The sequence below is a fragment of the Balaenoptera borealis genome, assembly GCF_965194805.1.
Source record: "Balaenoptera borealis genome assembly, chromosome: 15".
Classification (NCBI taxonomy): domain Eukaryota; kingdom Metazoa; phylum Chordata; class Mammalia; order Artiodactyla; family Balaenopteridae; genus Balaenoptera; species Balaenoptera borealis.
Window position 1 is genome coordinate 72,680,042 of NC_138871.1, and position 23,980 is coordinate 72,704,021.

Here is a 23,980-nt window from a genome sequence, read left to right on the forward strand (position 1 = left end):
TACAGTAATGGAAATGATGTACAGCTCCACACAAAAATATGGCTGACAGTTATACAAAAGCATGGTGGAACTGTGCCCTCATCCCATCACTGAGATGTTAGTCTCTCCCGTCTCCAGATTCCTAGATGGTTGCAGCTACCTCTGTGATCAGTCAGGTGATGCAGTGTTTATTCAACATCTGGGGAGCATCCCCGAAGGCCTGATGTGGATTCCAAGTGCAGCCAGGAGGAGCCAGGAGTTGGTTGGCTGTTAAGACAAAAACCCAATGATTTCAGAAAGCTTTACTGCCCAGTGGGCATCTGGACTTGATGCGAAGGCGATTAAGCTGCTGAGAAAAGTTTCTGGGTGACAGGAAACAGCACAGCCAGATTAGAGGGAATAAAACTCCCTTGTCAGAGGGCAGCACGGTGCCCTTCAGCTGAATTATTCTCGGCCCTACAGGCTGCCCCTGGTGCCTTCTAAATGCTCCATGACGGTGATGATCTTTGTCATGATGCTGAGCTTTTACTACTTCTCCCGCCACGTGAGTGCCTGCACACCCTTCTCTTCTGCGCGGACCTGTCGGGGCCTCTGGAGAAGCAGCCACAGGACCTAGGAACCCAAGCTCCTGGGGAATGCTGGTTCCCTTACCCCACATGGCATGTGACCCTGGTCAGGCCACCACCTCTGCCAGTTTCTGGTTTCTTCCTCAGTAGTACAGGAGCAACAGTTCTCACCTCTTCCTTCTGACCTCCTGCGGGAAACTGAAGGAAGCCTGGGGGAGGGGCACAAAAGCCTGGATAAAATCTCTATTCCCTAGGCCAGGGGCTCAGGGATCTCCACTCACGCTGGCTCTGGGGGTCACTAACTCGCTGACTACGGAGCCGGAAAATAAAGGGAAAGAAGCTGATGAAGTTTTTGTTTGGTTAAAAGGAAAAAGAGGAAGAGAGGGAACGAAGTACCCTCGTGAGGGACTTACTTCCCTGTTAGCTCAGGTGCCACCCAGTGGCTTGTCGGGGAACTACAGCCATCCCCATCCACTTCTTGACCAAATGGAGCCTGCTGGAAATGGGGACGACTCCTCCCTGGGCTAGGAGATCCCACTGCTGCCACCACCCACAGGGCAGACCTGTAGCTAAAATTAGGTCCCAGGACGCCCCACACATCCAGAATACCTCTCACATCCTCCTGTAACCACAGGGGCTGGGATCCTCACTGCACCTGTAGGGTGGCCTTTTTGATGAGGTGAATCTTTCTGGGTCTCGTTTCCCTTGCCATCTAGCCGTTTTCCTTTCAGTTTTTCCATGTTGGAACTTATCAAGTTCCCATTTTTCATCTTCCCATCAAATGGCCAGCTTTTTCTTTCTTTTTTTTTTTTGGCTGTGCTGAACAGCTTGTGGGATCTTAGTTCCCCAACCAGGAATTGAACCCGGGATACGGCAGTGAAAGCACCGAGACCTAACCACTGGGCCAGGAGGGAATTCCCTCAGATGGCCAGCTTAGAGCTCACACCTTACCTATGTCTGTGTCCGTAGGTGGAGAAGCTGGCACGGACACTGTTCTTATGGAAGATTGAGGTCCACGACCAGAAGGAACGTGTCTATGAAATGAGACGCTGGAACGAGGCCTTGGTCACTAACATGTTGCCTGAGCACGTGGCACGCCATTTTCTGGGGTCCAAGAAGAGAGACGAGGTGAGGGGTGGCCCTGTGCTGGAGCCACGAGCCTGTGTGTCATCTTCTGGCTTTCTGTCTTCTTATGACATGGCCTGGGGGCCCAGGTAGGGCTGGACCTACCCAGCACCACAATACTAGAAGCAAAAGAAGAATTTCACGGGCTTTTGGTAAAGGGCACTGCCATAGACATTGCTTCCATGGGCCACACACCTCTGGGAGGCCCATTTCAGAAGCCAAGGCCTTGGTGGAGCCCACCTTTCTGTCGACTGTGATCATCTCAGGCTGGTTCTCATGCCTCACTTCCCAGCTCCACCCCACCCTCTTCTCAAAGCTGGAGCTGTTGCAGGGACTAGTGAAGCTCTTTTTTAGTTATTAAATGTTGTGATGAGCTACCTTCTAATAATTCAAAGTTGGGATAGTCTGGGAGACGTGTGTGTCCAAAAAGCTGAGTGCACATGTCATGGGTATGGAAGACAGATTCATTGCTATAGCACATTATTCACTTAGACTTTTTTGAGCACTTTGGCCCCGCCTCTTTTTAGGAGCTCTACAGTCAGTCTTATGACGAGATTGGAGTCATGTTTGCCTCCCTGCCCAACTTTGCTGACTTCTACACAGAGGAGAGCATCAATAACGGTGGCATTGAGTGTCTGCGCTTCCTCAATGAGATCATCTCAGATTTTGACTCTGTGAGTGACCATCCTGCGCCCCCCTCCTCCTGCCACAGAGCCAGCTCTTCCAGATTGCAGCCCAGGAAAGACTGCAGAAGTCAGAGAGAAGTTAGAGAGTTACTCTGGCTGCTGTGTTTCCCCATAAAAGCCCCTCCGCATAACGGAGGGGCTTCTGCAGCCATCTGGAGATGTTGGGTCCCAGGTGAGAGCCTGGGAAATCACCTACAAGTTCACAGAAGGTCTGGCCAAAACAGGATCCTGAGGCCCCTCTGATTCCTCCTACCCTCAAATTCAGATTCAGTAGACATTTATCAGGTAACTTGTATACCAGGGGAAATGCTTTTATATAGATGCTCACCCACCCTAGGAGACTGGCACTTTAGTCCCAGTGTTAAGGTGGTAGAAACTGAGGCTCAGAATATCAGGACGTTGGCCCAGGATCATGTGGCAGATGTCGGCTGAATGACGCTGTTATAGGAAGACATCTTAGATGTCTCGTGGGCTTGTTGTAAACGGGCAAATCTGTCATTTAGTTGTGGCTCATTCATCTCCCTTGACTGCTGACAGTTCTCTCTTCCTTACTACTGGCCTCAGCTCCTGGACAATCCCAAGTTTCGGGTCATCACCAAGATCAAAACCATTGGCAGCACCTACATGGCAGCTTCAGGAGTCACCCCAGATGTCAACACCAACGGCTTTACCAGCTCCAACAAGGTAGCTAACCAGCTCAGTGTCTAGAAGAGATGGGGCAAGAGAGAGGCAGCCTACACGTAGCACGTGGGAAACCACGTCATAATAAAAGTAGCTGCCATTGAGTACTGTTGTGCAAAGGGGTCACAGACACACACCCACTAGCACCACGTGGTGCAAATATAAAACCAGGTTTATGAGTTTAATAAGCAGAGAGAGGGGAACACACATGGCCCCCCACTGTTCCACAGCTTAGGCCGGGCATGAGATGGTTTATGTAACTGTGGCCATACCCTCTTTTTTTTTTTTAATTTATTTTATTGAAGTATAGTTGATTTACAATGTTAATTTCTACCATACAGCAAAATGATTGTTACACACATATACATACATTCTTTTTCATATTCTTGTCCATTATGGTTTATTACAGGATATTGAATGTAGTTCTCTGTGCTCTACAGTAGGACCTTGTTTAACCATTCTCTATATAATCGTTGGTATCTGCTAATCCCAAACTCCCAGTCCTTCCCTCCCCCACCCCCACCCTCTTTGGCAACCACAAGTCTGCTCTCTACATCCATGAGTCTGTTTCTGTTTCATAGATAAGTTGATTTGTATCATATAGCTTCCACATATAAGTGATATCATATGGTATTTGTCTTCCTGACTTACTTCACTTAGCATGGTAATCTCTAGGTCCATTCATGTTGCTGCAAATGGCATTATTTCGCTCTTTTATGGCTAATATTCCATTGTATATATGTACCACATCTTTATCCATCTGTTGATGGACATTTAGATAGTTTCCATGTCTTGGCTATTGTGAATAGCGCTACAGTGAACATTGGGGTACGTGTATCTTTTCAAATTAAAGTTTTCTCCAGATATATGCCTAGGAATAGGACTGGAGGATCATATAGCAACTCTATTTTTAGTTTTTTTGAGGACCCTCCATAGTGGCTGCACCAATTTCCATTCCTACCAACAGTGTAGGAGGGTTCCCTTTTCTCCACACCCTCTCCAGCATGTTATTTGTAGACTTTTTAATGATGGCCATTCTGACTGGTGTGAGGTGATACCTCATTGTAGTTTTGATTTGCATTTCTCTAATAATTAGCAATGTTGAGCATCTTTTCATGTGCCTGTGGCCATGCCCTCTTAATGCTCTACACTCTCCTAAGAACCAGGGAGCAGAAACTATCTACACAGTTATGTAACAGTGAAGATGTCCGGGCTGGGGAAATGGTTTTGTTAGGAGAGGGAAGTCGTCAGCGCTCACTGGCTGACAGATTATTCTCCTGTTAGCTCAGCCCTGTGAGGCCAGCTGTGCTTAGCGCCAGAGGGAGAGGAAATGAACTGTGGGGACCCTGGTCCCAAGGGCTGTTCTTAAAACATTACCCTAGTTTATCTCACAACTGTGCTGTACAGTGTAAGTCCTACTGCCATCTCCACTTTATGGATGAGGTTAAAGAAACACATCTAGAATGGTCATCACCCTCAAGTGCTTACAGTCTACTTGAAGAAACAAAATAAGGACAATGATACAAAATTCAAAGGCCAGGTTCAGACAGGGTGGTGACACGACCCGGCAGACAGCAGCTGGGCTGGGGGGGATTTGCCTTCCCCACCACCTCTGCCCATCCTTGCGCTGGACCCAGAGGGACCCAAGTGAGCTGTCACAGTGACAGGTCAGAGCTAAAGAGGTCCCTGGCTCCCCTGTGGGAAGAAGTGCAGAACAAGGCCTGTCACTAGCAGGTGAAGGGAAGGCAGGCGCCCGGCTGGCCCTGGCGCTCACGGTTGCTTTCTCGTGCAGGAGAAGTCAGACAAGGAGCGCTGGCAGCACCTGGCGGATCTGGCCGACTTCGCGCTCGCCATGAAAGACACGCTCACCAATATCAACAACCAGTCCTTCAACAACTTCATGTTGCGCATTGGTAAGGCCTCTCGGCTCGCCCACTCCTGCCGTGCTCCCCCTGGCGCAGGGGGCTCGGCAAATCAGGGAGGACGGGGCTTAGAAAGACCCTAGGCGTTTTGGCTGGGGAGGGTCATACTCATTGAGCTGGAAGGGACCTTAAGGGTCTTTAGGTTGATGATCAAACCGAAAGTGTGATGAAATGGTCAGCCATCCCTGTCCCATGCTGTTTGCGATGAGGGCCTTCCTTCTGAATCCGCCTGGGACTTGAGTTTGTCTACCTTTCCAGGGACTCTTCTGTGCCTGAGGCGCTTGTTCACCTCAGTCCAGCCTGTTAGGATTCATGTCACCTGCCACCCACTACTGGGAAAGGGGTCTCGATCCTGGGCAGGGTCACAGGAGACTTGAAGTACCAGATGTGTCAAGAGAGAAACTGGCAACTTCTGTACTAAATGAGTTAGTATATTGGGGTGGCTGACATTTACCGAGCACAGAGTGAGGAGGGCGAGTAGGACACGTGGTTTCTGTCCTCTGGTAATAACTTAGGCTTGACGAGATGTTACATAACTAGGAGCTTTGTGGTTGGAGCCAGGTGGCAAATTCCGTGAGAAGAGTTGGTGGCTTCTGAGACGGGGCTGTGCTGAATTTTGTGCCTCTACCTCAGGCATGAACAAAGGAGGGGTACTGGCTGGCGTCATCGGAGCCCGGAAGCCACACTATGACATCTGGGGCAATACAGTCAACGTAGCCAGCAGGATGGAGTCCACAGGGGTCATGGGCAACATTCAGGTACGTCCAGCAAGAGCCGACCGTGTGCTCAGATCCAGGGAGTGGAATCGGAATAATGCATGTTTTGCAGGGCACTACTGCCTCCTTTCTGTTGGCCCAGAACATTAAAGTTGGCAATGCTGAGATCAAGGGCAAGGGTGGGAAGAGATGCCTCAGTAAAACGGAGAAAATACTTCAACCCCATTTGCAAAATGTAGGTTTAAGTTCTAGATAAGGATGTCCCGCCTCTTGGTGTGAACCAGTTGACACCCTGGGCCTCCAACAGCTCCCCCCAAAACCACCCTGACCTGTATCACTGGCTCTGGCAGGAAAGCTCCACAAGAAGGGCAAAGGGGACAGAAAAGCAGGCATACAAGTTGCCAAACAAGGTGACCTGTGGCTGACCTCCTAGGAGAGTGAGCACGAAGGTTACCTTTGGGAGAGGGGCGGGCCAGGCAAACCCCACCACCCCAACCGGTACCCAGGCTGGAAGGGGCAGGGGAAGAGCGCTGTAAGCCTGTGGACGGGGACCCTGCGTGGGTACCACCGGGCCCCTCAGCCCAGGTTCACTCTCTAAGCCCAAGCTCTCGGTTCTCCCTCTACAGGTGGTGGAAGAAACTCAAGTCATCCTTCGAGAGTACGGCTTCCGCTTTGTGAGGAGAGGGCCCATCTTTGTGAAAGGGAAGGGGGAGCTGCTAACCTTCTTCTTGAAGGGGCGAGAGAAGCCAGCCACGTTCCCTAATGGCTCCTCAGTTACACTGCCCCACCAGGTAGTAGACAACTCCTGAATGGCCTCGAGCCCCACGAGAGTCCACACGGGAGGGAGAGTTTATTTTTTGGAATCAAAGAAAGGCCTTGGGAAAGGACAAATGACCAAGTCCCAACATTCCCAAGCTGTTGAAGTGCACACTCACATAGACTTTAGGTTTAAAAAAAATCTCAAGCCTTCATTTGTTTATGGATGTGTGAGCTCTGAGGGTGGCCATACTCTTCCTTGGTGTGCCTGTAGCTTCCCCAGAGAGTAGGGCTCTTAGGCATAGTACTGGAATAATCCTTCCAGAGCCCTAGTTCCGACCAGCCCTCCTTCCCCCAGAGAGGCCATGGCCGCTGTGAGCAGGAATGTACCAGAGGAGGAACAAGGCTGCTGCCTTCGTGCCCGGCGGGGGGCACAGGTGGTGCAGCTCTGTTTACCATGAGGGCTGGCAGCTGCTCTGCTCCCCGGCTAGAACTTGGAAGCAGCGCTTTTCACTCTGAAGACCTGCTTGCCTCTGTGGTCCGAGTTACGTGAAAAATGGGCCTCGTCCTGATAATCTTGAAAGGTTCTTCTGGAACCCCAGTCACCTTAGTCATGAGAGCAGAAAGTGCAATATTTCCTTTTACCTGGTGGGAGGGAGGGAGGGAAAGGGACTTTATTTCTGAAAGAAAAATATATAAACAGATCTCCTACATTTATATTTTTAACTTTCTGTTAAAAAACACTTTCCGATATTGCCTTGCCTTTTGAGCTCTTGCTACAGTCGCGTTTGCTACTGCTTTAAAAGAGAATTTACAGGTATTGATAAAGAACAAGACTGTTTTATTAAAAGCTTTATTCAACTTGAATGTGATCACTGGGAAGATTCTGTTAACAGCCCTCATCTGAGAAGTGCTTTGCTCCTTCCCACACTGTCCTCACCATGTGCCTGGAAGGCAACAGCTTAAACTAGGACCTCGCTCTCGTCTTAAGCTGCTTCTTTCTAAATGGCGGTCCAAGCTGGCTTGACCATTCCCCTGTGCTCCTCCCAGAGTTAGCTGGGGCTGCCACACCTGCAGGTTGCTGCGTGGCCATCAGGTCTTGGCCTTGGGCAGTATGGGTGGTAATGACTCCTATTTGTGACTGGGGGGGTGGGGCGGGGCGGGAAACGGAACAGGAATTAAAACGGCACGATGACAGGTTTTTACATCCGAGCACTAGCCCTGCGTATACTCTCAAGACAAGGAACAAAAAGCACCAGCAGAGCAGAGGCCATGGTTACAAGAAGTGGTACCCTACCTGGACTAGGAGATGAGGAAGACACATGTGCAGCCAGGGCCTGGAGCTTGCAGGGGAGGGAAGAGACAAAGGAGGGGGGTCCGCTTCCCTCTGCAGTGATCAAGTTATGAGGAGACTTCTGATCATGCTTTTTTACCGCTGAGCTTAATACACTCTGTGCTCTACTAACATGTTCTAGGAAACGACATTAGATACATGGAACCCCGATTGTTTTATCCATAGTACCTTCTCATGCCATATTCTTTGTAAAGCAGTGACCTAGAATATTCCGTTCCAAACCAAAGATTAAACACACTTCCCTTAACTATATGATTCATGTCGTATCATGAACCTAGAGTGTTCTAAGAACTTTCTTTTCAAAAGTCGCAGATAAGGAAAGTAAGGCAAAATTACTTGAAGGTATCATAAAAGCTAGAAATACTCTTCAATTGAATGGTACATACTCCCTTTTTCACTCTCTATTACCCCACAGACCACTCTGATTTTCAGCTAAAATGTATGATCAAATCAATATCTCAAGAGATACTCTTGAGCACTGTAACAAATGACCAGGCAATCATGGAGAACTGTCCGAAAATGCCAGGGTCTACAGACTCAAACTTGTCCCTAACCATGCTGATGAGGTGGGTGTCTGTTCTCATTGCAAGGACAGTCCCCAGGCAAGGAGTCTGAGCCTTTCAACAGTTTTCAGTTCCCAGGACCTTGCTTGCAACTGTGGTCAGTACTAGTTTACTCACTTCTGATGTGTTCCCAATGAAAATAATATTCTAGGAGACCAGGCTCATATCCAACTTGTCTCCTTTGCTTGCAAATGAAGTAAACACTTGATGTAGGGGCTTTGTAAAAAACAGATTTTCATGGGCTGCTCGCTGTTCTTCCCGTGTGGTGGATAATGCATCCGTCCCTAAAAAAAGATAGAACCGATCAATCTCATTTAGTGCAACTGTAGGAATCAGAACTTGGATCACTAATATTCTGGACCCATGTAACTTTTTTTTAATTTGGTCTGGAGCTGAGAGAGGCTTGCCCCTTACTGGTCCAATGAAATTTTGAGACCAGAGACTCTGCCCAGAGAAATCTAAAGCCTATGATGTGAAACCTGTGGCAGCTTCAAAATCTCTGCCTCCTAAAAACATTTTATCCTTTTTCTCATTATCACCCATGTACTATGGTACATTTAACGAAAACAAAGTCACAGCAAATGTCTCAGCCATCCCTGAAAAATTTTCATTTAGAGAAGAGTCTCTGGAGAGCTAAGTATATGCTGACTTGTCACGTCTACTTGGTTTCACAGTGAAACGAGTCTTGGCTCTCTCCACCACAGTGACCCTATGACAGCCTCATTAGCTGTCTCTCTAAGAGGGGTCTCCAATGAAAACAAATCATAAGCTGAAAGAACTCTGGCGGAGTTGGATGGAGCAAAGGAGAAAGGAAAATTAGGATAATTATGTTTACTACTTACAAAGAGGAGAGGAAAATCTGGTAGAAACAAGGAAGATATTCTTGGTATCTGTCTTCATATTTTTCTGTTCATAGTACATAAACAGAAGAAAGTGTCTCAAGAGGCCCAACTGATGTAGGCTACTTCACCCTGTTTCAATCAACCTAAGTAACCCAGGCATATTATAATTTCTTCCTGGAGGTATCCTTCCTCTTACCTTGATAAGTAACAGTGACATCAGTTGGAAGAGTTGTCGTGAGGTCCTTATACAGCAGTCTAGCACAAAATGGGAAGGACTGGCCTTCCGGCTCTGCTTTGTAAGTAAATGACAGCAAGTTGCACAGTGAGTTTCTCTGCAAGGGCCCAGCCAGAAAGGCTGCAAAGTCACTCTAATGGGGGTGAGGATCAAAAGAGACACAAAGTATATGACAATTACAACTCCAAAGGCAGTGAGTGGTTATGACGCTTCAAACATGTCTACCAAAAACAGGGCCTATTAATTAAATCTCAGAGAAATAAATGAAGGACAGAGAAAGGCCTGAAAAAAGGACAAATGACAGAGATTTATAAGATAATTAAGAACTGGTAGCAGCCTAGAGTCTACGTAAATGGCCAGGGGCTGGGGATACAGAGGAGATACTATTTCTGCCAAGAACTGCATTGACAACCATATGGCTGAGGTGCTTCATGTCTACATTCACGTACCAATTTAAGTTTATCTGACAACCAGGCTACGTATCAATTTAAGTTTATCTGACAACCAGGAGCTTCAGCGTCATTCCAAATGCATAAAGAGGGAAATGCCTTTTAAGAGTCACTTATTTTAAGAGTCACTTATTCCCTTTTTGCATTCATTACCTGTCTACCTTTTTTTTCCTTTTTACCTCAAACCTAAGCTCAACTGCAACCCTAAATAGAAGGTAAGCCAGAGCTTAGGCAAAGATGGAGAGTATTCCTCTGTGGTATTTCAAGAAACCATTATTCTGCTTTGCACCTATACCCAAGGTTCAGCAAGACACCCGGCACATAGTAGGTACTCTATAAATTCCTGTTGAATTAAAAGTATAGCAACTGTACCCTACCACTTTGTGAGGCGAAGGAAGGGTCAGGTACAAAAGCTTGAGAATCACCATTCATGAGTGAATAATCCCTTAACTGGTATGCATGCTTCCACATCATCCAGAGTTTCAACAGAAGAGAAGGTGGAAAACAGCTTGTATATTGATAAGAAACAAGCATTAGAAGGACAGTGGTCAAACTTCCGGCTCAGAGTTATGAAACATTTGAAAGTACAAAAGAACATGTCCCTTTTTTTCCTTTTAAGCTTATCCGGGCTCACAAAATGCTTTGTAAGATCGCAGATACCTGAAGTCGATCTGCCTGGTACTTCCTCCCAGAGTAAGCATTCAGGTACTCGCAGAGAGTGAACAGGAAGTGCTGAATATTAGTCTGTAAGTATTTTGCAGATATCTCCTCTAGGGGAATGAAGACTGGAATCGAATGGTGATGTATCTGAGGTGGTTTCTGCATGACAAGGTCCACAAAATAGGAATCCAGCAGATTCCCCTCAAAAGCAGTGCCGATGCAGACACAGACTCCTCGGCTGGTCAGTTTCCCGCTGATCCCTGAGACAAGTAAGACGACACCTTAAGAGATGTCAGGCAAAGGCGGTATCCTATTCATCTGTGCATCCCGGTCCCCTCAGCACTGCCTAGTTACATACATCATGGGCTCAAATGCTCGTTGAATGAACGACAACAGACTCTTTCTTCTCACTGACTCTGGCTCACTTTGAGTTTGAGTTGATAAAACCACAGAAGAATGGTGGGAAAGAAAAAGCATCCTAAATATTAAATTACTGAGGAAGAGATTTTGAACTTTTCAATTTACCTATGCTCCTTTTTTCCTGAGTGTCAAATAATTTATGGTAGTCCCCACGTCTTCCCACAATCCTCTTATGATACAGATAATAGGTAAATAAATCCTCATTTTAATGGTGAAATAGAGACTTGAGGGGTTCAAACTATTTGACCAGTGGCAAAAAGCAAGCCAGCAGTAAAGGAAGTTCTAGCACACCGTCTAGCACATGTCAAACTGCTAAAAATGAACAGGCTAAGCCAGCCACCAATCAACCTTATGCTGCACAAAGAGGCCAATCTTGTAGGTAAAGTTGCCTATGAATAGCATGCCAGCTTTGTGTGTGTATATTGAAGGGCACAAAAGTCAATGTTCATGAAGTAAGTCCAGGACTTATAACACATCTTGCAAACTAACTCACTAGAGACAAGAGACCCAGACTGAAACAGGTCAGAAAAAAAACTATACCTGTAAAACGATATGCCTGCAGAATGGCTTTCACGTTTTCCCGTTTTCTCTTCAAAAATTCTTGCTCAGTAATCTCTAATGTTTGGTCCGGTTCTACATTGGTAGTAGATGCTTTAACCTGCGAGATATGTAGCAGATCAAACTGGGTACAAAGGGGCATAATAGAAAGCCCATGCCCTCACCTACCTGGAAAAAATTTAAATGCAGAATATTTTTTTATTATATAATCAATCAAGAAATGCTACAGTGGCCAGCCACCTGGTGCTATGAACTCATAGCAGAGGAAGAATCTTGTGGGTTACAGTGCTAGGAATCAGAAGTAGAAATTGTGCTGGTCTGGACAACAATGAATTTGGTTGGCATGGAGAGTACTGTGAGAGGAGAAAGAAAAGGATGAGGAAAGTCTAGGGTAAGCAAAAACAGCTGCGAAGAGGCAAGGCTGGGAAAGTTGGTTTGGGTCAGACTGTGCAGGTTTTCAAGTGCCAGGATGAGAAATACTGACCCTAAGCCACACGCTGTGAGCTACGGCCCAGTAGGAGGTATTGGACTAACTCTCCCTCTGAGACAACTACACAAGCTGGATCAAATACCAAAGAGGAATAAGCAATCATGCAAGTAAACAAACAGAAAATGGCCCGAAGGCACTGGAGAATCACCAAAATAGCCAGATTGAAGACTAAAGATAAATGCTCTGAAGTTAGCTGGGATTTCCTGAGGTTTTCCCCCTCAGAGCATTTACTGATTTTTATCACAAGGCATGCAGGCCAAATAGAAAGCTGCAGGCTAAATTCTGTAGCAGTCTCACCATGCCAGGGAAACAGAAACTGGAGATCAAGGTTACCAGAGCAGCCTTGCTGTGGGTCAAACTATAGAAAAGGGAACCCAACATTCTGCATACAACTTGCCCTCCAGGCATTTGCCAAATCCTAAACTGCCTATGTGTGACTGGGTACTTAGAAACCAAAACAGAAAGTAGCTCCTGAAAGTTAAAAAGCTAAGCAGAGATTTTGGAGATCAGGGCCTGCCAAAGAAGAGGGATCTTGACAGATCTGTTCCCAACACATCCAAGCTTTCAAGTGAGGTCCCCCTGCCCCCCACCAAAGGACTACACCCTAGGAGTAAGCGCAAACCAGAAACAGACTACCTCAACTGGATTAAGGTGATACGCCCATATGCTATCTGCCTGTCAGAAAAAAAATGAAATTCTTTCTGGAGGAAGAGAACATAGTTCAGAATCCCTATATTTTTTCATACAATACCCATCACTGAAAAAAAAAAATCATGAAGCGTATCAGGGAAGAGGAACAGATGGCTGAAAACCAGGAGGAAAAAGAAGACAACAGAAGCAGATCCAAAGGGATTCAGCTATTTGAGTTATCAGGCATAGTCATTAAAATAGATTAAAAGATGGAGAACTCACACCAAAGGGCTGGAATCTATTAAAAAGAGTCAGATGAAAATCCTAAATCCAAAAAATACAATAACCAAAATCAGGAATTCAACAGGTTTAAAAGCTGACTGGACACATAAAAAAAGTAGAAAATAGGTATATTTTCTTATCTAGATTAAAGATATAAGACATAGGTCACAGTAAAAACAAAACAAAAACTCCACACATGGGAGCCCCAGAAATAAAGGAAAGAATGAGGCAGATGCATTATTTGAAAGATACTGGCCAAATTTTCCAAATAAATGAAAAACAGCAAGTAATTAAGAAATGCTACAAACACCAAGCTGGATGAAGAAAGAAAACCAATCCTAGCCACATTATGACATAAAACTGCTAAAACCCAAAGACAGAACCATAAAGCAGCCAGAGGGAAAAAGACACACTACATGCAAACAAAAGACACACTACATGCAAATAATAAATAATAACATCTGACAGAAACTATGGAACTAGAAGACAATGGAAAAACGTATTTAAAGTATGAAAGAAAATAAATTTCAATCTATAATTCTATACCGAGCAAAAATACCCCTTTAAACATGAAAAATATAGTGAAATACGGTGTTTTCAGACAAACAAAAATAGAGAATTTATTTCCAGCAAATTTACACTGAAAGTAGTACCAAAAGGAACTACTTACACTGAAGGAAAATAATCCCAGATGAAAATTTGGAAATGCAGCAAGTAATAAAGAGCACTGAAAAAGGTAAATATATATATGTAACTCTAAAGGCATAGTGACTATACAAACAAAAGTGTTTCATACAGTTTTAAGTATATGTAGAATTAACATATGACAATAATAACATGAAAGGTTGCATGTGTGGGAGAGAAAAGATGTTAGAAGGTTCTGTAATTATCCAGAAAGTGGTATAAGTACTAATCTAAAGTAAGACAAAAGAGCATGTTTTCTGGAGGATAACCACTAAAAGAATGCTAAAAGTATGTATAATTAGAGAAGTGGAATAATAAAAAAAGATCAATCCAAAAGGTGGAAAGAAAGGACAAAAGAGAAACAAAGAGCAAATAAGATAATAAATAATAACATGGTAGACTGAGATCCAGATATGTTAGTAATCATATTAAAAGTTCATGGACTAAATACTTTAATTAAAAGACAAAGACTGCCAGGCTGGATTAAAAATGTCTAACTATATGCTATTGATACTTACAAGAACAAGAGCTGTTGTAGTGATACTAATATTTGACAAAGTTGACTTTAAGAAGTTTAACTAAAAGAAAAGGGAACATTTCATAATGATAAAAGTTAAGTCAACCAGGAAGATATAACAATCCTAAATTTGTTTGTACCTACTATACAGCAAAATGGAATGAAAGGGGAAAAAATGTACAAATCCACAATTACAGCAGGAGATTTCAACACATTTATCCCAGTAACTGATAAAACAAGTTGACAAGTAAATTAGTGAGGATATAAAATATCTGAACATCATGATAAACATATTTGGTCTATTTGATAGAGAGAATACAGTACCCAAAAATGCAAAACCCACATTTAATGCACATGGAACATTTATCAAAATTGACCACATGCTGGATCATGTTCTTTGATCACAATGGAATTAAGCTATAAATCAGTAACTAAAAAAATTACTAACAAATCCCCCAATTTTTGGAAATTAAGCAATATATTTCTAAAACAAACCTATGGGACAAAGAAGATATTACAATGGAAATCAAAAATATTTTGAATTGAAATGATAATGAAAACATGATATACCAAAACTTGTGGGATATAGCTAAAGCCATGTGCTATGAACTGAATGTTTGTGTCCCTCAAACTTCATGTTGAAACCTAACCTAAAGCCCAATGTGATGGTATTTGGAGGTGGGGCCTTTGGGAGGTGACTAGGTCATGATGGGGGAGCCCTCATGAATGGGATTAGTGCCCTTATAAAAGAGATGCCAAAGAGCTAGCATGCCTCTTCCGCCACATGAGGTTACAGTGAGACCACAATCAAAGAGGTAGTTAAGTCCTCAGACACTGAATTTGCTGGTGCCATGATCCTGGACTTCCCAGCATCTAAAACTGTAAAAAATAAATATTTGTTGCTTATAAGTCATCCAGTTTATGGTATTTTTGTTATTGTGGCCCATATGGACTAAGATTCTATGCTTAGAGGGAAATTTATAAACTTAAACACATACAGGAGAAAAAAAGACTTAAAAAACAATAAGTGTTCATCCCAAGAAGCTAGAAGATATGCCATGTACACTGACTGGAAGACGCAATACTATAAAGATTTCAATCCTCTCCAAATCAATATATAGATTCAGTGCAATTCCAATCAAAGCTACAGGAGGTTTCTTTTTGGAAATTGATAGCCGATTCCCAAATTTATGCGAAATTCGAGGGGCCAACAATAGCCAAGATAATTCTGAAGAAGACCTAAGCTATAGGTATCAAAACTTTCAGTAATAAACCTCTGGTACTAGCACAAAGACAAACAGACCAATGGCACAGAACAGAACCCAGAAACGGGCCCAGAGTGGACCCAAAGATCCACTGCAATACAATGGGAAAAGAGTGGTCTTCAAGAAGTAGTACTGGATGAACTGGATATCCATATGGAAAAAAACAAAAGAAGTATGACGTCTATTTCACACCATACACAAAAATCAATTTCAGAGGGACTGTAATTCTAAAAATAAAAAGTAAAATAAAGCTTTTAGAAAATAACACAGAATATCTTCATGTTCTCAAAGTTAGGCAAAGATTAAAAGGAAACAAGAACGGTAAGCATAAAGTTAGATTCCTAAATCAAACTTCATTAAAACGAAGACTTTCTTCTCACCACATCATTAGAGAGTGAAAAGGCAAGCCAGGTCTTTAAAAGAAGATCTGGAATACAGATACACAACAAAGAACTCATATCCAAAATGTGTAAAGAATTCTACAATAAAAGATATACAACCCAATAAAAATTCTGCAAAAATCTTAATAAGTTCACAAGAGAAGATTTTCAAGTGTCCAAACAGGTACTTAAAATCATCAGTCATTAGGTGAACGTGAATTAATCCACAATGATTTACTCTCACACTCTAGAATGACAAATTTCTAAAACTGACAACACCAAGTATCGGTAAAGACGCAGAACAATGGAAACCTTATACACTGTTGCTGGGAATGTAAAATTGGTACAATAACTTTCAAATACTGTTTGATAGTATTTACTAAAGATAATCTGCATACCCTGTGACCCAGCAATTCAATAGAAAAGTATATATTTTTACATCAAAAGACAGGAACAAGAATGTTCACAGCAGCATTATTCTTAATAGCCCCAAAGTGAAACAACCCAAATGTCACCAATAAGTACAATAAGTAAATAAATTGTGGGCTATTTCTTAAACGGAATAATTATATAGCAATATGAAAGAATGACCACAGCATGCACCAATATGGATGAACCTCACAGAGATAACATTCAGCAAAAGCAGCCCGACATAACAGAGTTTATACTTTTTAAACTTATATAAAGCTCAGTAACAAGTAAAACCAATGTATAGTAACAGAAACCAGAATAGCAGTTACCTTGAGGGAAATGACTAGGAGGATTTAAGGGAGACTTCTGGGGTACTGGTAGTGGTCTACACTTTGATCTGTGTGGTACTTACCAGGGTGTGTTCGTTCTGTAAAAGGATCTTCAGATTAGTGCACAACATATATACACATATATGGGTATGTGTATACATATATATATATATTTTTTTTTTCTTTAATAAAAAAGGAAGGGGGGAGGGAGGAAGAGAAGAAATGGAGGAAAGGGGGAAAAGGAAGAGAGGGAGGGAAGACAAGAAAAAGAAGGCTGACCTTAACCCAGGAGCAATGAATAATTACTGACACTTTGAGCAAGGAAACTTGTAATTTAATGAAAAATGTAGTGTTTTATGAAGATTTTCTTGGCTGTGCGGAATTTATCAGAGAAGTATAAATACCAGAAGAAAACAAACTAGCAGACTGCTGTAATAATCCCGCCATCTATATCACCTGGTAAATATTTAGGACCCATGTGGATAATACGTACTCTACAGCAGGGGGTGGGGGAGGGGCACAAAGACAATCTAAAGAAGAATTTGACAGGTTTTACTAACTGAACCTGGGCTAGAGAGAAAGCTGAAAAGAGGGAAAAGTCAAAGTTTACTGTGAGGTTTCAGGTTGGGTTATAGAAAGATGGTGCTAATGACAAAAGTACCAATGACTCAAGTCTGGCTGAGATTAAGGTAACAGGCTCATGTCTATGAGGGCAGGTTTAAGAGACTATTATGAAGAATTCGCCTGGCGCATCAGTAATGTCTGCCAACTGTTAGCTGGTATTGACATTAGCCGACTCTACAGGTTTGATCACTTGAGGGATCAAGGACTGAAATCCATCCAGTAAGACCACAGGTAAAACATATTACACAAATTTGCTAATTCCCAGATCATGTTTGTTTTTTACACTCTGGGAAAGCCTGCCAACGTCAATCACCCTTCTACTCACTCTAGCTTGATGTTGTTTCACTTCAGCCCTCAGCTTATCTCGCAGACGTCTCAATTCATGAATCCTGGTTCCAAGAGCACTTTCCACTGCCTGTGCGCTCTGTGGCTCTTCCAGTTTTTTACGGCATCTGCTCACTTGAGTCTCTAGTCTTTCCAAGTGAGCTAAAACACCTGAGGGAAGTAAAAAAGAAATTTCACAAGAAGCTAAGGATTTCTAACCCCAGGAACAGGAAGCACTTCAGGGAAAAACAAAGGGTGACCCTTTTTCCAGAACTCTGTGGTCAGCTAAACTGGAGACGCTGCCAACAATTTATAAAACAAGAGGAGCTGACAACAGAAGTCAATGATCAGCAACCTCTTAGGCCGAACACTGACCTACAAGCAGTCCCTGACCAAGACACTGTTCAAAAAGGGCATCATCTGAATATGGCTAATCTCAGTTATCTATGATAATAGTGACCCAGAGGAAAACAGGGTCACCAAATTCACTGACTCTCTCAGAAATTCTTTTTTTTAATGCAGAATTGTTTTTTGGGGTTTTACGCATGTTTTCCCAAAGTGCTAATGCATAACTGGATTTAGACACCCACAGAGGCTTGAATAAGTACTCTGAAGCTCTGAAAAGTATTAGGAGCATAGGACTATAAAGGCACACACTGAAAGGAACTGTCCACCAATATTACTGGGTATCAGACAGGAAAACAAGCTCACCAACAGATAGAAATTCAGAGGCAATCTCAGATCCTAAGAGACTGACTAAAGACCAATATAGTAAAGGTCATAGTTTCATAATGCTAATCAACTCTAGCAATGAAACATTTGTGCACATTTCCTACATATTAAGACACTTGTGGGGCTTCCTTGGTGGCACAGTGGTTAAGAACCCGCCTGCCAATGCAGGGGACACGGGTTCAAGCCCTGGTCCGGTAAGATCCCACATGCCACAGAGCAACTAAGCCCGTGCGCCACAACTACTGAGCCCGCACTCCACAACAAGAGAAGCCACCACATAAGAAGCCCGCGCACCGCAACTAGAGAAAGCCCACGTGCAGCAACGAAAACCCAACACAACCAAAACTAAATAAATAAAATAAATTTATTAAAAAAAGAGACACTTGTGCTAGATCCTTTACTTGCAAAGCATGCAAACAATTAAAGCATTTAATATTTCCTATGCATTAGGCATGTGCTCAATGCTTCACTTGAAAAGCATTAAAAGAATTACTTGGGCTTCCCTGGTAGCGCAGTGGTTGAGAATCTGCCTGCCAATGCAGGGGACACGGGTTTGAGCCCTGGTATGGGAAGATCCCACATGCCGCGGAGCAACTAAGCCCGTGAGCCACAACTACTGAGCCTGCGCGTCTGGAGCCTGTGCTCCGCAACGGGAGAGGCCGCGATAGTGAGAGGCCACGCATGGCGATGAAGAGTGGTCCCCGCTTGCCGCAACTAGCGAAAGCCCTCGCACAGAAACGAAGACCCAACACAGCCAAAAATAAATAAATAAATAAATTTATTAAAAAAAAAAAAAAAAAAAGAATTACTTATCTAATTTCCACAGCCACCACCACAATGCTATTATTCATCTCCATTTTCCACACGAAAAAACTGAGGCAGAGAAAAGTAAAATAACTTGCCCAAGGCCACAGTATTTATAATGGCAGAGCCAGTACTCCAACCCAGGTCTGACCAATACCAGTCACTGCCTCTTCCACGGGAGTAATGCATAAATGGCTCCCCCCAAATCCTGGGAAGAGTATAGAAAGCTCATTGGCTAGAACTGTAGCTCTGAATATGAACGCTTAGCATACTGGGAATGCAACCTATTGGTCTAAAAAGGGATAAGAGCCTAGAATATGTGAAGTAATTTTTCCTGCTCCAATGATCTTAGCTGCCTGTCCCTTTAAGTCTTCAATGTTAGTTCCTTTCACTATCCTGCTCCCAAACAGGACAGGTCACACATCGGTTAGAGGAGGAAAGGGCTTTCAACCTGCGCGTTGTTTGAGCAGCAGTAGTAAGGGGGGAAAGGCGACCCTTTGAATACCTCTTCTGGACTCGCCGTCTTGACTTAGAGTATTCGCCAGCTCCATCTCCTCCTCAGATTTCCAAGAGACTTGCTAGAAAGCTGTCCAAGCACCAGTAATAGGGCTGTCCTTGGGGACAAAATAAAATGGCAAGAATCGGTTCACATTCAGACAAACCTAGAGGGCAGGCACACGCAACGCAGGTACGCACCCGTGCGCCCCGGACACCCCAAGTGTCGTCGCTAGAACTCCCCTTCCCTGACCCGCCCGGTCCGCTGCCCGGGTCCGAGTCGGCGGTGTCCACGTCTACCTCCCCGCCCCTGCGCGCTCCCAAGGCGCGGCGCCTCTGGTTCCTCCGCGCTTCCTTGCACACGGAAGGAGTTGTAAAAATGCCGCTCAGCCTTCCACCCTGTCACGGTCCCTTCCGCCACTGGGTCTTACTTTCCCTTACCTCCTCTCCTCTGGCTCACTCAGGCCAGGGCCGACAGTTCCCGCTTGCCTTCAAATCCAAGCCAACCGGTCCCAGCGTGCTTTGCACTCCCACCGTATAAAAACATGGCAGCGCTCAGGGCCCCTCCCTGATCCCGGCATGCATCGGGGGATAGGCCTGGCCTTTCAGTTGTGCGGGAAGATGGCGGTCGCTGTCGCAGAGCCGCAGGTCCTGGTACAGTACCTGGTGTTACGAAAGGATCTATCACAGGCGCCGTTTTCCTGGCCAGCGGGCGCACTGGTAGCACAGGCTTGTCACGCAGCCACCGCGGCCTTGCACATTCACCAAGACCACCCGCACACGGCCGCTTACCTCCGGGAGCTGGGGCGCATGCGCAAGGTGGTCCTCGAGGTGAGGCCCGGGCGGAGGGGGAGGGGCCCTGAGGATATCGAGACCGGAAGAGGGTGTGGTCTTGAGTCGGAGGGCCTAACTTCATGGAGTGGGTGTGGCATTAGTGGTGAGGGGTGTTTGACTTCGAAGTTTTGGTAAGGGTTCTGGGGCTTGAGCTATTGCCCAGGGAGCCTTACCTTGACTGGGTGGGGCCTGACGGTGTGACAAGTGGACATCGGGCCCGTTATAAACGCTTCCCGCACCCCTTCGGTCTTACCTGCGTCCCTCTTAAACAGATGCCTGTGAGGGCGGAGGCTGGTGGAGCGACACCCGCCTTTCTACCTGTGCACTGCGCCGGCCTTTTAATGGCTGCGCAGAAAAGTACTGTCCTTAACCCTCTTCGCAAAACCGATACTGAAGGGTAAGGACGCGTGGTTCCTTATTGCAAGTGAAGTCAAACTGGAGCATTTACCTGGTTCTGACGCCAAATTATTTGAAAATAAATGTGAACCCTAGTATAATTTGAACCTAGCATCAGAGGTAAGGTTCTTTTTACAGATAGCCAAACAGATCTTACCCTTACCTTCTGTCAGTTCTGCCTCTAGAAATGTATCCTAAGAAAATAGCAAGATGCAGCCAAAGAGCGTTGTACAAGGATAGGAGCATTTTATAATAGTAAGAAAAGTGGAAATCACTAAATTTCCAGTACGATGAATTGTCTAAACTTATGCTCTTATAATGGATTATTACGAAACTAGCATAAATCATGTTTTTGGAGCATATTTACCTGACATGGAAGAGTGCTCATGATGCGATTCTAATTGAACTATATATTCTACATACAAAGTCATCCAGATTTTGAAAGTAAGAACTAAGAAAATATATCCAAATATTAAGTAGTGAGTGGGTAGTGGAATTTTGGTTATTTTGTAATGCTTCTCTATTTTTTTTTAGTTTCCTACATTAAGCACACATTTTATAATGAAAAAAATATTGCTTTCATTTTAAAGCAATTTTCTTCTCATTATAAAATTTATTTATTTTAATAAATAAACCTGAGGTGGAGGGGTTGGGTAATTCCTTCTTGGCCAGCTGGCAAAAGCAGATCATTTTTCAAGAGAAAAATTGCTGTTGGGTAATGAAACATTAAACTGTAACCTGTAGGAAAATGTCTTGAGAATCTATAAGTAGGCAGAAAAGAAACAGATAGCTTTTCCTTTAGATTCTTTTTATAGGATTTTATAGGAAGACTTCAAGAAATCATGTAGTTCAGACATCCCCCACTCCCTTGCTTTCAGGCAGATAAAATATTTACCCCTTTTCTCAGATGAGACATCTGAAGCCCACAGAGATTAAGTGACTCCTCTGAGTTTAAAAGACATCTCATGATTCTGTTGTTAGCTATGACTCAAGAAAGGGACGTAGGAGTCACCACTGATTAAATAAAGGTGGTGCTGTAGCCATAAAGACCAATAAAATATAAGACAGTGCCAAGATTAACTCCATTTACTGGATGCTGTGTGTCAGGCACAGATCTGAGCCTGATTTCACTGAATCTCACTACTACTAGGAAGCATTATCATCCCATTTTACAACGGGGACACAAAGGTTCAGCTAAGTCACATAACTTATCAAAGAGCACACAAATCAGTAAGTGGTAGAGCAAGGGTTTGGACTCACTCTGACTCGTACTGTGCTGCTCCTGGTGCTGAAGAAAGAGGGAGGGGAAGTCAATGCATTCTTCTTCAGCATGCCCAAAGGACTCAGTAGATTGAGTGGCAATCCCAGCATCCTCTAATTTGATAAGACAAACCTCTAGTTATCTTAGTGGCTTCTGCCTTCATAGGCAAAAAAATATACCTTATGCAACATAACACACTATCTTTATTTTCTGAGTGATAGCTATACTATTTCCTGTAATGGGATTCAGCACGGGTGATAAAGATGATGAGAAACAATTTCAGAAGGACACTAGAGAATAGTTTGCCCACCCTTGAGTTAAAAACTGGGAACTATCCTGGTGGAAAGAAAATCCTTCTAGGTTTGTGTGGACTAGGGTGGAAGTAGGAGGGAGGTGGAGGTGATGTGATTTTAGAAATCCTTCCAGTAGTCAGCTCTTAAAGTCAGAGCTGGCCGAGGGATTAGGGATGCTGTTTAGGCACCAGAACTAGAAAATGTGTAGAGCATAATTACTGACAATGCATTCCCACCCCCACTCCCACCCCTTCAGAGAGTGAATGGCAAATGGAGCAATGAAGCTGTTGTTTCTAGAGACTTGCTCTACAGTTCCTTCTTTGGTAGAGCTGTTCCTCCAGTTTCAGTTAAGAGGAGCCCCCCTCCATACTTTTTTTTTGTCCTTTGCCTTTTGTCACTTACTAAATGGGCTTTTCAGTCTGTGTTCTGCTCCTTGTAGGCTCCAGATGAGACCACCTTAAAGTTGCTGGCAGAGACGCTGCAACAGAAGAACATTGACCACAAGCTGTGGGTGGAGCAGCCAGAGAACATCCCCACTTGCATTGCACTCCGTCCCTACCCCAAGGAAGAAGTGAACCAGTATTTGAAGAAGTTCCGATTGTTCAAATGACTGAAGTTATCAATTGCTTTGATATGTTTGAATATCAGCTTGATCCAGAAACTGCACACCGTCCATCCCTAAGCACCGTGTACTCCTTTCAGTGGCAATTCCCTTCCCTTTAAATTATGACAGTTTCTTGAGGGTCAAAACATGTTCATATTAAAGTTGTCATTAATAAGTATTTTTAATTATTTATAAGTTCAGATGGGGAAAGTAGGAGAGTAGCATTATCATCATCTATGGGTCATTGCTCAAATAGAAGATTTGGTTAGACTCCTATATAGGGATCAAGGAAATACCCTTACTTTTTTGTTAGGAATAATAGAGTTCTTCCAATTACCCAGGTTTAAAACTTTTCCTTTGAATTCCCTATTTCTTACTCACATCCAGGTATTGTAATCATTGAATCTTGGACACCATCAACTTTAAGAAACACCATTATTTTACGTGTTATTAAGAAAGAAGAAACTCAATTAAGTTGAGACATGTAATTTCATTTCAAAGATGTTAAAATTTATTTGATTTAATAAAATATGTCAAGTACTACATCTATTTTCTTATAGTTTCCAGTGCCACCACCCTGAATCAGGCTCTCATTTTGCTCACGAGTGTCCCACTGGTCTGCTCACCTAGCGTATCCTGGTTACAAGGCAGCAAACGTTCTGCCACCAGCTTTGTATATTGATAGGATCACTGAGCACCCTTTTCAGTTTAGGCTCCAACTTGCCCAGGAATAAAGTCAAGATTCCTTAGCTTAGCCCTCAGGCCCTCCACGTTTATATTTCCTACCTACCTTTTTAGGTGAATCTTCTATTCCCTTATCCAAACTTGAGGTATAAATGAAGACTCCAGTCGCTGCCCTCCAGTCTCTGGCCTGGGAGTCGAATGTTAGTACTCTCCCCCTCCCTTTCCTGCCTCTGGACTGAAACTTTGTGGCTCAAGTGCTATCACTGTCACAAAGTCTTACGCAGCCAAAAATGATAGCTCCCTTCTCTGAACATGTATTATAACACTGTTGAGTGCTTAAAACATTTCTATAAACATTTGGAGACATCTACTGAAATTGTTTGGACATCTGTGAAGCAAAGTTTATAAAGGGTCATTTGTTCAACAGAT

General features: G+C 43.8%; 3 protein-coding genes across 13 annotated transcripts in view; 2 read left to right on the plus strand and 1 right to left on the minus strand.

Annotated features, from left to right (window-relative positions):
- Window positions 1-6,487, plus strand: part of ADCY3 (adenylate cyclase 3) — a 100,979-nt gene extending 94,492 nt beyond the window's left edge. For 3 of the 5 annotated variants that reach the window (XM_082357425.1, XM_082357423.1, XM_082357424.1), the window contains exons 16-22: window positions 442-523; window positions 1,515-1,673; window positions 2,198-2,344; window positions 2,921-3,040; window positions 4,830-4,950; window positions 5,593-5,717; window positions 6,302-6,487. In XM_082357425.1, the coding sequence (XP_082213551.1) occupies window positions 442-523; window positions 1,515-1,673; window positions 2,198-2,344; window positions 2,921-3,040; window positions 4,830-4,950; window positions 5,593-5,717; window positions 6,302-6,484 (937 nt within the window). In that variant the 3' untranslated portion in view covers window positions 6,485-6,487. Of the gene's footprint in view, window positions 1-441; window positions 524-1,514; window positions 1,674-2,197; window positions 2,345-2,474; window positions 2,642-2,920; window positions 3,041-4,829; window positions 4,951-5,592; window positions 5,718-6,301 lie in introns of those variants that run through there. The other 2 variants (XM_082357426.1, XR_014234947.1) reach the window with 2 other exon arrangements.
- A 15-nt stretch (window positions 6,488-6,502) lies between these two features.
- CENPO (centromere protein O) lies at window positions 6,503-20,278 on the minus strand. Of its 7 annotated transcripts, none has more exons than XM_082357433.1 (8): window positions 19,921-20,060; window positions 19,490-19,598; window positions 17,450-17,619; window positions 11,495-11,612; window positions 10,535-10,794; window positions 9,387-9,558; window positions 8,466-8,632; window positions 6,503-7,076 (listed from the first exon to the last, which is right to left on the minus strand). In XM_082357433.1, exons 2-7 carry the CDS (start codon window positions 19,533-19,535, stop codon window positions 8,496-8,498), a joined length of 903 nt encoding a protein of 300 aa, XP_082213559.1. In that variant the 5' UTR covers window positions 19,536-19,598; window positions 19,921-20,060; the 3' UTR covers window positions 6,503-7,076; window positions 8,466-8,495. The 7 variants fall into 7 exon arrangements, with proteins under 7 accessions (XP_082213559.1, XP_082213561.1, XP_082213563.1 ...); XM_082357435.1 differs by having other exon boundaries at window positions 6,503-7,111; XM_082357432.1 differs by lacking the exon at window positions 6,503-7,076 and adding an exon at window positions 7,252-7,818.
- Window positions 19,946-23,410, plus strand: PTRHD1 (peptidyl-tRNA hydrolase domain containing 1). Its single transcript, XM_082357445.1, has 2 exons — window positions 19,946-20,310; window positions 22,703-23,410. The coding sequence occupies exons 1-2, from the start codon at window positions 20,059-20,061 to the stop codon at window positions 22,871-22,873; spliced, it is 423 nt and encodes a 140-aa protein (XP_082213571.1). The 5' UTR covers window positions 19,946-20,058; the 3' UTR covers window positions 22,874-23,410.
- The last annotated feature ends 570 nt before the right edge of the window (window positions 23,411-23,980 follow it).